We start from the raw sequence: 16726 nt of genomic DNA on the forward strand, positions 1-16726 counted from the left end.
AACGTTGAAAAGTAGCAGGTGCATTACATAAACCAAAAGGCATTCTATGATATGCAAAAGTACCATAGGGACATGTAAATGTAGTCTTTTCCTGATCTTCAGGGTGTATCGGAATTTGGAAAAATCCCGAATACCCATCCAGATAGCAAAAGAACTTATGATTAGCTAACCTCTCAAGCATTTGATCAATAAAGGGGAGAGGGAAATGGTCCTTTTTAGTGGCGATATTTAATCTACGATAATCAATGCACATACGCCACCCTGTAACAGTTCTAGTGGGAATCAATTCATTTTTATCATTTTTTATAACAGTCATCCCACCCTTCTTAGGAACCACCTGTACAGGACTTACCCATTTAGAGTCAGAAATAGGATATATAATACCTGCATCAAGTAATTTCATAACCTCTTTCTTGACTACTTCTTGCATATTTGGATTCAACCTCCTCTGGGGTTGAATACATGGCTTGTAATTGTCCTCTATGTGTACTCTGCGCATACAAAAATCAGGGCTTATACCCTTGAGATCATCAATACTGTACCCTATTGCCTTTTGTGGGTTCTAAGAACCTCTAAAAGTTGGGAAGTTTGTGGGTCATCAAGTGCAGTACTAATGATCACAGGGTACATTTCTTGCTCATCAAGAAAAACATATTTTAAGTGAGAAGGGAGAGGTTTTAATTCAGGTTTTTTCACCTCTGCAGGTTTTGATTCCTAAACCAATTTTACTACCTTCTTATTCTCGTTAGGATCAAGTTCTTCTATGGCAAGAGCTTTTTCAATGACATCCACCTCTTTACTTCAGATACTCGCATCACCTGCAGACAAATCTCCACAAAGTATTTCTTCCAAGGGATCCCTTGCAAGAACCTGTGTTAAGCTATCTTCACAAATATCATCCATTATATCAATGACATCAATTAGACAACAATTTTCCTCTAGCATAGGACCTTTTAAAACTTTCCCTAAATTGAATGTAATATTATCATCACCAACAGATAGGGTTAGTTTACCATTTTTAACATCTATAATGGCTCCTGCAGTAAAAGGTCTACCTAATATAATGGGGATTTGTGTATCCTCAGCCATGTCTAAAACAACAAAATCTACAGGGATGAAAAATTTACCAACTCTAACAGGGACGTCCTCTAAAATACCTAGGGGATATTTAACAGAACGATCTGCCATTTGCAAAGTAATATTAGTAATTTTTAAATCACCCATATTTAATTTAGAACAGATAGACGATGGCATAACGCTAACAGAAGCACCTAAATCACACAATGCTTTATCTATGAAGACATTACCAATATGACAAGGGATAGAAAAACTACCGAGATCCTTTAATTTAGGAGGGGATTTATTCTGTAATAGTGCACTACATTCCTCTGTAAAAGCTACAGTTTCTACTTCATTAAAGGCCCTTTTCCTAGTCAAAATATCTTTCATAAATTTAGCATATGCAGGAACCTGTGTAATAAGTTCTGTGAAAGGAACCGTTACCTGCAAATTTTTCACAACCTCCAAAAACTTACCAAACTGCTTATCCAACTTAGTCTTCAATTGGCGATTTGGGAATGGTAGTTTGATTGTAGGTTGTTGTGCTTCCCTACTCTTCTCCTGGGGTGCATCCTTCCCTGAGGTTGTACCCTGCAATGAATTATCAGAAATGTTAGTATTACCCTGGAGCCCTGCAGGAACATTAGGTGTAACGGAATCAGGATTAGCAATATTAATTAAATCAGGTTCATCCTCCTTGGGCATAGGAGGCCCATCGTAGTGTGAACCACTCCTTAGGGTGACTGCATTTGCATGATCCATTGGTTAAATTCCCTGCGCTGGTAGAGCTCCCTGCTGGCGAGCTTGTAGGGTAGAGGACAATTGGGCAATTTGTGTGTCCATGACTTTATTATGGGCTATAATTGAGTCAATCTGTTGGTCTCTACTCTCCATATGCTTTTGCATACTAGTTAGCATCGCTCTAATTTCTGACAAGGCAGGGTCGGAAGATGTAGTAGGGGTTTGTGCTGGGGATTTCTGGTTAGAGTGAGGGTGGTAATATTTCTGCTGTGGAGGGGGTGCTTGTTGTGGTTGTTGTGGAGGTGGAGGATTTTGAACATTGGTGCTCCGATATGATAAGTATGGATGATTTCGGTAGCCAGGATTGTAGGTGTTGGAGTATGGGTTATTCTGCTTATAGGTTTGAAAAGCATTAACTTGCTCCATCGAGCTCCTGCTATCTTGCTCATAATGTCCTACACTTCCACAATTTCCACAAAAAGCATCATTAGAGTTATTAGCAACAGAGTTAGGGATATTAGTACTAAGGTTATCTAATTTCTGGCAAATAGAAGTAAGCTGAGCCTGCAAAAGGGATACTGAATCAACGTGGTGTTTGCCCTTATTTGCATAGCCTCTAGAATTCCCATATTGGGAATTATGTATCGCCATATCTTCAATAACTTGACTTGCATCATCAACATTAAGATTCATAAATCTACCACTAGCTGCGGAGTCTAGAATTGTTCTAGATGCATTCCCTAATCCGTTGTAAAAAGCTTGAATTAACTGCCACTTTGCCAAGTTATGGTGGGGACACTCCCTCTGCAGATCCTTGAACCTCTCCCAAGCCTCATATAATGCTTCATCTGGCTCCTGGGCAAAGTTCTGAATGGCACTTCTTAGTAAAGCTGTTTTCTCTGCAGGGTAATATTTGTTATAAAAATTTAAAGCAAGAGTCTCCCAGTCAGTAATACCAAGTGCAGTTCTATTCAAACCATTAAACCACAATTTAGCTTTTCCACATAAAGAAAAGGGAAAGAGAATCTCCCTGATCTGGTCCTGCGTTACCCCATTCTGCCGAATAGTATTGCAGTATTGACAGAAATCTGCAATGTGAAGATTAGGATCTTCACCCTTAGCTCCACTGAATTACTTTCTTTCTATCATCTTTATGAACTGGGGCTTGATTTCGAACTGGACTCCCTCGAGATCTGGTCTGGGGGAAAGGTATGGAAAATCCGTCAGGGACGGTTGCGAATAATCGCTAAGCTTCTTAGGTGCAGTCATCTCTGATTTTGAATCTGAAGGAATTTCCGAATCACTAGAATCAGGTGGCGAATCTCTAGGAATGTCGTTACTCCCAGAACCCGCCAGGATTTGTCTATATAGATTCTTCTGTCTATGGAAAGAGCGCTCGATCTCAGGATCGAATGGAATGTAACCTGATCTGGAACACCTGGGCATAAACAGAGAACTAAAAAGACAAATATGAGAACTACCTCAAAGAACTAATGTCCTTTGAGGCAAAAGAAAAAAATAATCTAGACTACAAAAACAATTAGAAATAAAAATAAAACCGTTTCCCCGGCAACGGCGCCAAATTTTGACAGGGTAAAGTCGTACCCCCTAATAAAAAATATTACCTAAATCCTCTAACTAAAGTAGATAGGGAAGAAGGGTCAAACCACAGGGAAACAAGTCAATTTATTCCTAATTAATTAAAAGTAATCTAAATTATTAAGTAATAATTTGTTGTTATTAAAGATCTATACTACGAAGAATATGAGCAGGGAGAATAAAATAGGAGAAATCAAATATTAAAAGACCTAGGGCACATGTTCACTAATAAACAACATTCCAGGGTAAAACATAATAATCAACCATTAATGCATCAATCAATCAGATCATAAAGGGCTTTCGCTACGTATTACAATCACAGAGTTAATTTACCGGTATTAAATCTCATCTCTCAACTTAACCATTTATAAATTAGTCTGCCTATTGAAACTAAGCCTAAACATTAATTCTCATCTCTCGAATCTCGAATCAATATTGCCAAACTCATACAATTAACCAAGCCTAATCTAATTGCATAGCATTAAATCAATCAATAGGAAATTAATTAAGCATTAACAATCAGCAATCATAATTTACCCCTTCATATTATTTATTAGATCCCTAGAAACCCTAGAAAGTAAACTACTCAGACATGATTAGAAATAAACTAAACAAAGCAATTAAACAAGTCATAAGGAATTGAAGGAATAAAAATACTGAAATTAATAAAATAGAAATCGTACCGAATCAACGGAATTACAAACGGAGTTTAAGAACAAGAGAAAGAGTAAAGGTTTAGAGAGAGAAAATCTAAGTAGAGAGAGAAAAGTAGTAAGAGTATGCAAAAAAAGGTCCTAAACTTACTTAATTAAATTACATAAATACTAAGCAAGAAAATTCTACGCTAAACGAAACTAATCGGAGCTTAAACAAACCCCCTAAAACTCGCGCCCGGTCGGGCGCCGTACCGCCCGGCCGGGCCCGCCTTTTTGTTGCTGGAACCACCTCTCGCGCCCGGTCGGGCGCGATGTTCTTCTCTTCTTTGCTCGCCCCGCCCGGCCGGGCGCGCCTTCGGGCGAGGCCTTATGGCCCGGGCGGAGCTCTTGGGCACCAATAATGGACTTTGATTGGGCCTTTACTCCTAAGCCCAATCGGATTTTCTCCTTGGGTCTTTGAACTCGGTCCAAACGCCTCGGGATTTCCAATACCGAGCCCTTAATCACCGATTTGCTTCTTCTAACCGGCCTTGGGCTTCAATCAGTGGCCGTGTTCCTCCAATGCTCGTAGTCGCTACTCGAAAATCCGGGAAAATGCTCCAAAAGTGCAATTTCCTACAAAACTCAACCAAAACTACGAAAACACTAGAAAACACCAATTAATAATAAAAGTGGCTCGAAAGAGCCAAAAACACTACTAATTATAACCAAGGGACGGGGGTAAATCACTATATAAAATGGACATATCATAATAACAGTTCAAAAAATTTAATTTGGAGCTTTACTCTAAGAAAGCATCTAAGTAAACCCGGAGGGGGTTTATCAATACACAAAATGTTCCCCGCTAAAGAAAGCATTGGTTGAACAACATCCATCTCACACAAGTTCAGGGGTACCTCATCAAGTTGCACCCATATAGCAACCTCATTGAAACTGATGTCTCTAATTGAGTCACCTAGAGTCCAAGGTTTGAAAACCAGAAGAGCCACCTGGTAAGCCGAAGAACCCTGCTCCAACACAGCATCCCTGTCACGGGTATCTTCACATAGGAACATAAAAATATTATTAAACTTCTGAACCATAATATCCCCAAATTTAATCCACTGATTTGACACCCAATCTTGGATTCGACGCTCCGAAAAATGACGATAGTCTACAAATTTGCCCAGAACTAGATGAAGATGGAAATTGGAGTGTTGGGGTTTGTGATATGGTGGATTCCGGCTTAGGAAATCAGAAAATTACGGTGAAGTCATATCAAATGAAAGGGGGAAAAAGAAAACTAGGGAAATAAAAATCAAATAACTAGGGATACCAAATAGAGCATAAGAAAAAACTAGTAATTAAAGGCATGTGTTTACGAAAAAGCTACTGAATTTAAGGAATAGAGATACTAACTATCATCGTCGGCGATACGGGAGAGTCATCAAAGAGCTAAGGCCGCTGCCGAACAGAACTCAGAGGTACGTCGATGGGCAGAGCCATAGAGTAAAAGTGCCGCCAATCCGTTCGATTGAATTGGGGTTTTCGACCTAATAGCTGTAACGAGTGCGAGAACTTGAATTGATTGATAAAAATCCTTGACGGATGTTAAGATGATTGATGAAGTTGATGAAGGTGGAAGACGGTGGAAGCGGTTGGAGATAAGGCTCTAGTTTTCTAGAGAGATAAGCTCTTAAAAGAGTTTCACGTCATTTGTATTGTTTTCCTTTCTAGATGGTGTATTTAAGTTATATTGAGGTATATGAGTATAAGATTATAAGTTTCCCTTCAAATAAAGTATAAGATCATATATGGAATATTTAAACCTTTTGTAGTTTGTATATCATTTACCCTTTGTACAAAAAAAAAAAAAAAAAAAATTATAACAATAATACCATTTGTAGTTGTTACCCCGTAAATCCGTAATGGTCAAGTGAAGGCATTGAAACGTGCAAGCAAAATGGGTAAAAAACTAAAAACTAAAAACTAAAAAGTTTACAAGGCAAAACTTCAATATATTCTCTATCACTTTAGGCCCTTGCCCCTTGCTACTTGTTTTCACAAATTTATCACTAGTTGATTAATTAGTAAAGTTAAACACCAAAAGAAAAAAAAAATTAATTAGGAAAGTTCAAAAGTCCACTATAAATTGCACAATTACGTAACTACGTTAAAGATTCATAATAATCGTCCTTAAGCCTAATATCATCTTCAAATGAAAAAAAATTCATTTCACGGGACAATGAACAACTTCATTACATTTACAAAAACAAAACGAGAAATAGCTAGATTCCATCAGTAAATCATCCGGACATTCGACTAATTAAAACTTAAAAGTTATAAAGTGAACCAAACCGATAACCTAATTAAAACTTAAAAGTTATAAAGTGAACCAAACCGATAATCAGACTAAATTATAGCAATACAGCTACAGAATAAATGAGTGAACCACCCGATAGCCAAACAGGCAAGGCCCAACAGGGCCAGCACTATAGGAAAAATAAACACAGAAAGCAAAACGCTGTGGTTCAACCATTTTTGAGTTTCTGACTTTTACTAATCAAATTTTGGTTGCAGCCCTCTTCAACGATCACAAACCCAACATCAATACGTCATTGATTCGATCAAAGGGTTGCAATTTTTTTGCTGGAAATTTCGATCAGTCAAATGGGTATTCTCCAAGAAGCCAGAGAAAATCATGTCAAGAAGAAGGTTGAAGAAGGTGAGAGAATTGTATAATCCTTTAATTGCACTTTCTTAAACCCTAATTATCCCCTATTTTTCCTGTTTATCAACTTGTTTTTTTTAGATATTAGGTGAAAATTGCAGTGTTTTAATTGAAAATTACATTTATTATAGTTATCTGGGTATTAAGGAATTTCATTTTTATAGTTTGATTTGCTTAATTTTTGCTCGTTTCTCTTAATTTCTTTCTGTAATTTATCAATATTTATGATTTTGCAATGGGGTTTTATTGTTGGTTTAGATTTAGAAGGCCGAGTTTAAAGTAGTTGGTAGATTAAGTGGGAGATAAAAAGCTGTGATTTTAGGTTTGGTAAGAAGATTGTATGATTTCAAGTTTAAAGAAATGAAATGAAAAGAATTTTCAGATTAATGTAATGAGAAATGCAGCTTGTATTTTAGAAAATTGTAGTGAAAAAGCCTGAATTAGATGTTTACCATGTGGGTATTGTCCTTTAGTTTGGTCGCCACAATTGCAACTGAGCAAGTAGTAGATACAGCCCCTGCAATATGCATAGACTCAGGCAGAAATGAGAGAAACGGTTGCGTAAGCGGGATGGCTCTTATTTAACTCTAGCCTAAATGCCCCTTGCATTAGTGACCTTGTGATATAATTTTTTGTTTTGATTTTGTTGCGTGCTTTCCTCGCACATTTGTAGTCTTTGTTCCAAGGATTAGGTACAGGTAGACATTGTATCTCTATGTCCGGTAAACTATGTAGAATTCATGGACTTATGTAATTTGTCTTCATTGTCAATTTTTTTTTTTTGACTTTGCTAATTTTATGTTAACCTAACTTCCAGCTTTACGCAGCAAAATGAAGGCGAAGGCACTAAAAGAATGTGATATTTATACTTCAAAGTATGCTGAATGTGCTTATGGAAGGACTCTATCCGTTGTTTGGAAGTGTAGGCAACAAGCAAAGGAATTGAATAATTGCCTTCATCAATAGTAAGTGCACTCAATTAACAATGCTCGTCTGTTAAGTAATGGTTGTAAAGTCAAAGTTGAAGTCGGTAGTCTTAAATGTAACAAATTTTGGAGGTGTAAGTTTAGATATTTACATCCATGCCATGTGATTGAGTGTGTTAGAGGTTGACAACCCTGTAGGCTAAGCATGACTGATAGCATTCTTGTAAAGAAACCTTTGTGTAAACTAATTGCAAGGTTATTGAGTTATGTCATCTGGAAGGCATATGCATCACAGCTAACCTTTCTCAAGTATGCATTGTCTTCATTCCCTTTATGTGGATGATGCTCTTATTTTCTATTATTGCACACTTTACGATATAATTTGAGATGGACTCTTTTTATTTTTGGAAGCAATGTTTGGCTTGAGTTGCGAGGTTCATAATTTGGAGACTTTGGCTAATTTATTTGGCTGCGGAGTAGACTCTCTTCCATCTTCCTATCTTAGCTTTTAGTTGGGGCTCTGCTCCATCATGTAAACCTGTTTGGTTGATTAACGTTGTTGATTACATATTATGCTGTGTGCTGTTTTATTTTTATGTCCATATACGGTATTCCGGCAAGTATGTGTTAAAGGCTTAAAGCCAAAGGATGCTAGAGTGATACTTCACTGGCTATCGAAGATTGAAATAAATGTCTTTCATTGGGTTAGGTGGGAAGATGTGTGTCACCCCAAACATTTTGGTGGTCTTGATCTTTTAGGCCTTCCAGTACCATGTATATTGCTCTGAAGGCTAAGTGGCCTTGAAAGTTTGCAAAGGGAAATGGGCTTTATGTACAAATGTCAGTAAAATTTAATATGATGTAGAGAGGCTAAGGTGAAAGATGATGCCAGGGTGGTGGAGCAAGACGATCTTTCCTTTGCAAGAGTAGGCATTTGGAAATCCATATTAGAAGGGTTTTGTCTTTTCAAGTCTTCAACTGTTTGAGGTAATGAGTGGTTTAAGGTTTAATTATGTCATGAAATTTGTGCTGAAGACTCATCGTTAAAGGCTCATTTATTGAAGCTGTTCAAGTGAGCTTCTTAAGGAAGAAGATCCCTTTTTCAAGTTTTTTTAATGATTGGGAAGAATATATAGTCTTAAGATCTTGAGGGTAATGATTCAATGTGCTGGTGGCTTGATAAAAGTGTTTTTTTTTTTTTTTCATTTATTTTTTAATTTTTTATGTTCAAGTTTATACTGTATTAAGAAATATTTCTTGTCGGATTTCCTAGCTTATAATACTGGAAGGCAAAGCTCCTCCTAAAGCATTTCTTGGCATGAAAAACCACAAAAGCTTAACTAATATATATATTTTTTTTCAAGAAGGATTATTGTTGTTGCAAGTCATTGTAGTTTATGTCATGAAGAGTTTTGTAATCATCATTTCTCTTCTGTCCTCTAATATTTTCTCATACTCTCATTGGCACTTTGTGATGAGTGGAGTGCAATGTTGTTCCACCAAAGTTATTCTTGTTGCATTTGAAATGTAGGATTAAGGTTGAAATGTGGGGGTGGTTCCATTGGCAATCAGTTATGAGTGGCGCTTGACACTATACTTTTTTATTACTTATTCCTAAATTGAAAGGAAATAAGCACTATGAGGAATCTAGCATTACTATTTCTAGTGCCAGAAGGTACATTGTACAACAATCTAGTATGGATCATTATTTTGTTTGCAGCAGGTACCTGTAGGTCACTGTGTACATAAGCTCTAGCTGTTTATCTTTCTCTCTTTGTAATGCTATATACTTTCAGAAAATAAGATAAATAAAAAAATAAAACAATGGTGAAGCTCAAGGTTATGATGGGCTTGTGATGTCCTACACAGTAGATTTTCATCAAAACAAATAGATTGTATACTTAATAAGGATTGGAAGATTGTATTCACTTTTGTAAAAAAAATAAAATAGTTAAGCTATATTTTCATGCATATTAAAAGCTGTTAATTCTGTTGTTTGAAGGTTCAGCCCCTTCCTTATGCGGAATAATCTCCCGTGCTGTTGTGTTGTATTGTTGTGGTATTGGGAACCTATTTTGTTGTAATGATTTCAAGAAGTAATTCTGGTGTCCTTTGGTTGTGTTAGTAAAAAAGATAAGCAAATTATCTTTCTGATATATCATCTTTATCACAGCTAAATATCTAACTTATTGTTCCCAAATTTGCAGTACCAATGACTCTGTTCTGGAAGAAATGAAGAAAGAGTACATGATACAGGAGGAGGCCAAGAGCTCTGCTAGAGTTTGAGCTTATATCATGAGGTGTTTAATTTGAACCGAGGAGCCAGGGAAGACCTAAAGTGCAGTGTGTCTTGATATCGTGTGTTGGAATATCAATGGTATGGCAGCTACTTACATCATTTTCAAAGTCCTTTCCATAGTTATACATCAAAACTGAGCAAGAATGTGGGCAAGTGCAAACCCTGCTAGTAGGATTTTACTGTTATGAAGCACTATTGGTTCTTTAGGAATTTTGACAATTATGCACTGTAATTCAAATCCTTTGGCGTTGAATCGATCTTGGAGTTTGGAATAGATTGATAATTGGCCCAAATTTCTTTCTGTTTAGTTTTCTTCATCTTATTTGCGAGCATCTTTCAAATTCTTTATATAATAACAGATAATGGTGTTTGTAGCAACTGTGCACTGAATAAAGCTTATGTTACCTAGTCTTGAACGCCCCAACCCTCCATGTTTCTGTTTTTATTGTCACAAAGACTTGTATACAACAGGTGCAATTGTATTTAACATGTAGAGTCAAGTTTGTCAAGGATGAAAAATACACCCGTTGCATACAAGACATAGTATGTTTTTGGTTTGTGGTAGCACTTGTTTGTGTAAAACTTCTGTTAACAGGTTCCGACATGGACTGTAGATCTTATCTTGTGGTGATGAATTTATGTTTTGAAGGTATTTTCTTATGATGAATACAACCAAGACACAGAACAATGGATTTGGGTTGGTCATCTCTGATCTAACACTACAGTTATAAACAGTGTTTTAGACTTCCTGTTTTATTGTTTTGAATCTACTGCTGCTAGGCACACACTAGGGCACTACACAGATTCAAGTTCATTTAATTTCTCTTACCCTTCTGTTTACTAAACTGATACTTCTCTGAAAGTGGAGATGTATTGGTCAAATTATATTTTTGTAACTGGCTTGTTTTCTTTTATATTTCTAATGTTGATAATGATGTTACGAATCTGCTCGAAGAAACTTTAGCTTCATAGCTACCTGTTAATTGTCAAGTATATTAGCATAATCTCTTTTATAGTGCACGAAGAAACTTTAGCCTCATAGCTGCCTGTTAACTGTCAAGTATATAAGCATAAATCTCTTTTAGTCCATTTAATAATCGTCTATGGAGGTTAGAACACAAATAAGACATGGAGTTGGGTGACCTTAACTTCTAGCAAAGGGCAATTGAAAGTAGGACACCTTATGGACGTATGTATGGATATTCAGCACGTTCTCGTCGTACAATAATTAAGTTTCCTAATGTGTAATTTAAATTGCAGTCTATTTTTACGGAAAGAGTTGTATGGTTAAGACACAACGCGAACAGATCTTAGAAAATCATAACAAGGTAATTTTTTGTGATCCTCTCTAAGCGTTTATCATTCTACTTATAAAAACTAATTTTAGTATGAAGTATGATTGTATGAATAATAAGTCCATGGCTACAAAACATGTCCCTTTTTCTCAATTTAACCTCATACTCTCATTGTCAATATTCTACTCGATCCAAAAATGTGATCAGATTCCACCCGAAAATTTAGGGTCTTGAATACAATTTTGTACATCCCGAAAAGAAACCGAATTGTGATTTGATTTACCGACTTGACCAACTGATTTGACAAGCAAGTGAAGAATGTCCAATAAAAAAGTCGACATGACCCTGGCACTAACTCAACAATGGTTGGACTGGAGGCACTCTTTGCTCCCACAAAAACCAAAAACCTAAAGAAAGGGCCACTGAGTTACTGAAAAGACTCGTGTTTAATCTGCTAGCATATGGATAACAGGAACATTATACTAAAGCAATCTTAACTGAAGAACTAATATGCTTACATGCTCACCATCAGTCATAGCAAAGATGCTCAGCAGAAACTTCTTCAGAAAATATGCTACAGGGTCAAGATATAGGTAGAGTAAAAAGCTACTGTAAGAGATAATATGTCTTTGTCTTGCTCTCTAATACATAGTCAAAAGGAGAACAATATGCGGGAGCATAAAGCTACAGAGATTTGCATATCCGCGGTAGCAATGAAAGATTTGTTTTTGGTGAGGAAGAAAAGGATAGAAAGAATCCAATCGTATATCAGACTATATGGGTATGCCAGAGGAGAAGGTATCGCTGTTAGCTCAACCTAAACAGGTCAAATTGCAATCTTATAATCCTCATGGGCGGAAATCCATTTTCTGTACTTGGAAATTCATTGTTCTGCATATCATCCTTAGAGGAATATAATCTATTTGGGACCCCTGAAAATTCATGCTTAAAGAGTTATAGTAGTAAAAGACTATAAGCTGGACTTGCCTACTCACATTCCACGAATGTTGCTTTAGCGTTTGCAAAGCAAATTTTCATGTTGACTCTAACAACTCCGTTCAGAATCCATGCATTTGATCAGAATATAACGTGCAGTCATGCAAGCTTCCAGTCAGCTTAGCCAGTTCTTGAGGTCAGGATATCATAGATTCTACTAAAAAATTAACTTTTTCAAGCATGCTTAGAGAAATCTATGTAATATTTATTTAAGCCATCTTCTAAGTACTTCGTACCTGCATCACGAGCAAGGGAGAAAAAGTAGTTAAAAGAATTTTGAGTAAATAATATATCTTCCAGATTTCAGACTGACTGCTAAAATTAAAAAGAAGAATATCAAAAGAATATATGGCCTTTTCAACCAAGAGATTACTCTGAATTAAGCAGGATTTCCCCCTTTGTTAGAATATTCATAATCATAATTCAAATATAGATGCATGGAATTATTGTGGCTAAAATTATAAACAAATAAACATCAAGTTCAATCAGTATGAAAATATCAGAGCCCTAGAAAAAACTGTCATGCATTGAATCATGAACCCTCTATGTGCTTAGGCAAAGTATTATCCTTGAACCTCGAATATTATTTTCAAAGGTATAACTAGCACATATTATTCTTAGGCAAAGTCAGATTTGATTGTATTTCAATAATACAAGTGCTTCAGCACAGGCACTAGGACGACAGGATTTCATCCTCAGTCTCGTATTTGACCTGCAGCCTAAACCTAACAGTAGGAAAACAAAGTATTTCTAGAAATGTGAAAAATAATTTGCAAGAAAGATGAACCATCACGGAATATCTCCTAAATTATTTCCAGGTCAGGAAAGTCAAAAGCTTAGCCAGAAAACGATAACACAAACCAATGGCTTAGAAAGAATTCCAGTAAGATGCTAGCAAAAACCTCAAATCCAAAATGAAGGATAAATATAATTCCCTTGCATTCAGTTAAGCATATCTCAAGAATTTACTCAAAGCATCTCAAGAATAAGAACTTTAAAGCCTTGTATGTCTGAATGCATGCACTATTAAGTTGGCCATAAGCCGAATGGGCAATTTCCCCCAGCACCATGTAGCTCCAAAAACTCATCAGATTCTGGTCAATCAGAACAAAAATAACACATCTGACTTTATAAACCATGTTTACTTTCGAATATAATGTATTGATGTAGAAAGATTAATTTTGGTTTCATTCTTAAAACCATTATCTTCCATGTTAGAATTTGATACAGTTGAGATTTAGGAATCATTGTTAAACAGTTTTCTAACCTCCTCCCACTACTACTCCCCAAAATAAAAGCAAAGAACATAAAAAATCATCTTAAATAGGTTTTGTGATCAACTATATTAGTATATTCATGTTGTTAATACTTTTTAGGCCAGTAAAGCTTTTCCATATTATAGTGAATTAATTCAAACATCTAATATATATGTTCTTTGAAACAGCTTGTTTGCAATGATTAGACATCACCAAAACAGCCTTTTTCAATAATTAGCAAGGTTACACACATCTGATCCCATCAGTTCACACAAGGCGAGCCACAGTCGTAGTTATTGTACAGTATGATAGGCAGGAATGATTGAGATTCATATTGCGAAAATCTTACTGTACATAGGCATTTGCTAATCGATAAACATCCAATATATATACGGGGCCAAAAGACAGAAATATTATTCATCCAGTTACAGCTTCCCACAGAAGCCTAAAGGATGATCAACAGATTCCATTTAGTGGCATTTGATAGACAAGTCCTAACAAGATGTGTTAGAGGTGGAATTACATTCTCTGTTCATCAACTTGTAACAGTCTCTTCCAATAAATTACTGATTAGCTTCTTAAAGTTGAACTAGAGTTGTTTGGACCCACTGCATGAAATTATTTTCATTACTTATGGTGCATATGCACCAGTTACACCAAATAACAAATCACCGGCTAAATCTCGTCTCTGTTGACAAGATTTTGGTGATTCCTTTCTAGCCATCCAAACAAACATATCAGTTAAATTCAAGTTTATCAGCAGCTAAGTATTGTTGGCTGTCAGTGCACTGCTTGTACCATCAGATTTATCATTATTCCATCATGTTGCCTAGGCTGATTAGATACTACGGAAACATCCAAATAAAGGTTTAACTACATACAAATAGCATCATCAAAAAGCTAGATGCTGGACACCCTAGCCGAAATATCAAATTAACCTCACATTAAAACGGTGAGCTCCCAATTTCCCACTTGTCAGATAAAGAGAGCATCAAGTTTCTTTCTAGTTCGAAGTATTCACATTGGTCATCTTTTTTGACCTCTTCCCCCTATATAAGGAATCAATGAAATACTGACATGCATAATAACACATATTCTCTTATTTGTAAAGTCAAAAAGAGAATGGCTGCCCTCTCTCTAGATCCAAGACTGAGTCTCAATGCAAGAAAACACCACCATCACGGTGCTTTGGTGGAAGAAATAGAAGGGCTCATCAGGGTACATAAAGATGGGCATGTTGAAAGGCCACCAATCATCCCAAATGTCCCTTGCAACATTCCTTCTGAGCTAAGGGTGACTTCAAGGGATATTGTCATGGACAGATCAACGAACCTGTGGGCACGTGTCTATGTTCCACAAGGACAAAGGAACTTGCCTCTACTTGTCTACTTCCATGGAGGAGGTTTCTGTGTAGGTTCAGCAGCGTGGATGTGTTACCATGACTTCATATCCAACCTAGCATCTAAAGCAGGTTGTGTAGTCATGTCAGTAAACTATCGTCTAGCCCCTGAAAACCGTCTTCCTGCTGCCTATGAGGATGGTTACAACACCGTCATGTGGGTGAAGGAGCAAGCTACCCATGGCTCAAGAGAGCATTCTTGGTGGCTAAGCTGCTGCAATCTCTTAGGTTTCTTCCTAGTAGGTGACAGCGCAGGAGCTAACATGGCTCATAATGTCGCTCTAAGATTTGGGGCCAGCAGATCAGCAAGGTCAACCCTCCTAAGGCCACTCTCTCACCGAGGGACTATCCTAATCCAACCTTTCTTTGGAGGTGAGGCACGAACTGCATCTGAAAAGGCCCCTCAACCATACGGATCAGCACTTACTTTATCAGCAGCTGATACCTATTGGCGGTTATCCCTCCCTATGGGCTCTACCCGGGAGCACCCATGGTGCAACCCTCTAGCCAAAGGCGCAACTAAACTGAATAGTATAGAACTTCCAGCTACAATGGTGTGTGTGTCAGACATGGATATCTTGATGGATAGGAACAAGGAGTTCTGCTCTACCATGGCTAATGCAGGAAAGAAGGTAAATATGATGGTCTACAAGGGTGTGGGTCACGCATTTCAGATCCTAAATAGCTCGTCACTCTCCAAAGCTCGCACACAAGAAATGATTGGTCACTTAAAAGCTTTCATTCACAGCTGAACAGAATAACCCCTGAGAATCTGTGATCTTTACTTTTTCTAAGTTCATTCCTGCTTCAATTTAGGTCTTATAGTAGTATCTGTTATTTACGTAATTCATGAAAATGCAAATTTTGTACAGAATATGTATTGTGGAGTGATATAATTACTGATAAGAAGTATGCTTTTATTCTAGCATAATTTGCTGGATATTCCCATTGTTTTTTATATTTACATTCATTTAGATCCTAATATCAAAGTTTGAATCTTGGTGACATCAACCTAAGAATGCTCAACACAAATAATTGGAGAATCATATTAAATCCATTATTTTCCCCAATACTTATGTTACAACGCTTACCCTAAACAAGAGGAAAATATATAACAGGTGATTAGCAAAAACAAGGGATCACACAACCCCCTATTACTATCCCATCTATCTATCAATCAATCATAGTCTTAATCCCATCAGTGGAGTCGGCTATTACTATCCCATCTCACCCTCCAAAATTGATCAATCTTACACTTATGAACAATAAAAACAGCAAATTGAAACCTCTAATAGCAGCTCACAAAACAAAGTGCTTGTTGCTAATTGAAACCTCTGATAGCAGCTCACAAAACAAAGTGCTAGTTGCTGATACAAAACATAAGCAAATTCATCCAATTAACAATAATCCTGGTAATTAAAAAATGTAAACACTCATGCAAACAATAATAATAAATCACAAAATTAACACAAAATGACAAAGAGTGTAACTAAAATTTCTAGTTAGATTACACACCTTTTGCTGTGTTACCAAAATATAATCAGCAATTTAATTCATACTAAGTATGAACAAATGGGACTTGTGTATGTTTTATGTAGGAAGTTTAGCTCATTACTCTGAGGAACGTTATCTTATTATCCCACTACAAACTACGAAATATAAAGAAGACTAGTCGATCATGGGTTTCAAGACTTTCAACTATTCGATTAAGCTATTGGTTGAGTCAGTTTTTTAACATAATATCACATTATCAGAGACTCAAAGCCAATGTGACATAAAATAGAAATATA

At 36.6% G+C, this 16726-nt stretch overlaps 1 protein-coding gene, 1 long non-coding RNA gene, 1 other non-coding gene and 1 pseudogene across 3 annotated transcripts; 3 read left to right on the forward strand and 1 right to left on the reverse strand.

Annotated features, from left to right (window-relative positions):
- The first annotated feature begins 2581 nt into the window (after window positions 1-2581).
- Window positions 2582-2688, forward strand: LOC145593310 (small nucleolar RNA R71). The gene has a single exon (XR_014102658.1). It is a non-coding gene; the product is annotated as a small nucleolar RNA R71 (small nucleolar RNA).
- Window positions 2689-4038: 1350 nt separating this feature from the next.
- LOC145591265 (uncharacterized) lies at window positions 4039-6404 on the reverse strand. The gene is made up of 2 exons (XR_014102285.1): window positions 5454-6404; window positions 4039-5094 (listed from the first exon to the last, which is right to left on the reverse strand). It is a non-coding gene; the product is annotated as an uncharacterized LOC145591265 (long non-coding RNA).
- A 195-nt stretch (window positions 6405-6599) lies between these two features.
- Window positions 6600-10399, forward strand: LOC145591262 (uncharacterized). Its single transcript, XM_081647672.1, has 3 exons — window positions 6600-6759; window positions 7583-7730; window positions 9899-10399. The coding sequence occupies exons 1-3, from the start codon at window positions 6705-6707 to the stop codon at window positions 9975-9977; spliced, it is 282 nt and encodes a 93-aa protein (XP_081503798.1). The 5' UTR covers window positions 6600-6704; the 3' UTR covers window positions 9978-10399.
- Window positions 10400-14615: 4216 nt separating this feature from the next.
- Window positions 14616-15792, forward strand: LOC145592786 (putative carboxylesterase 17 pseudogene; annotated as a pseudogene).
- Window positions 15793-16726: the final 934 nt, after the last annotated feature.

The sequence above is a fragment of the Chenopodium album genome, chromosome 18 (genome assembly GCF_948465745.1).
Source record: "Chenopodium album chromosome 18, dcCheAlbu1.1, whole genome shotgun sequence".
In the NCBI taxonomy this organism is placed as follows: domain Eukaryota; kingdom Viridiplantae; phylum Streptophyta; class Magnoliopsida; order Caryophyllales; family Amaranthaceae; genus Chenopodium; species Chenopodium album.

Coding starts and splice junctions, on each gene's coding strand:
- LOC145591262 (XM_081647672.1), top strand. CDS start 6,705: ATGGGTATTCTCCAAGAAGCCAGAGAAAATCATGTCAAGAAGAAGGTT. Junction 6,760..7,582: donor CAAGAAGAAGGTTGAAGAAG/GTGAGAGAATTG, acceptor CCTAACTTCCAG/CTTTACGCAGCAAAATGAAG. Junction 7,731..9,898: donor AATAATTGCCTTCATCAATA/GTAAGTGCACTC, acceptor CCAAATTTGCAG/TACCAATGACTCTGTTCTGG.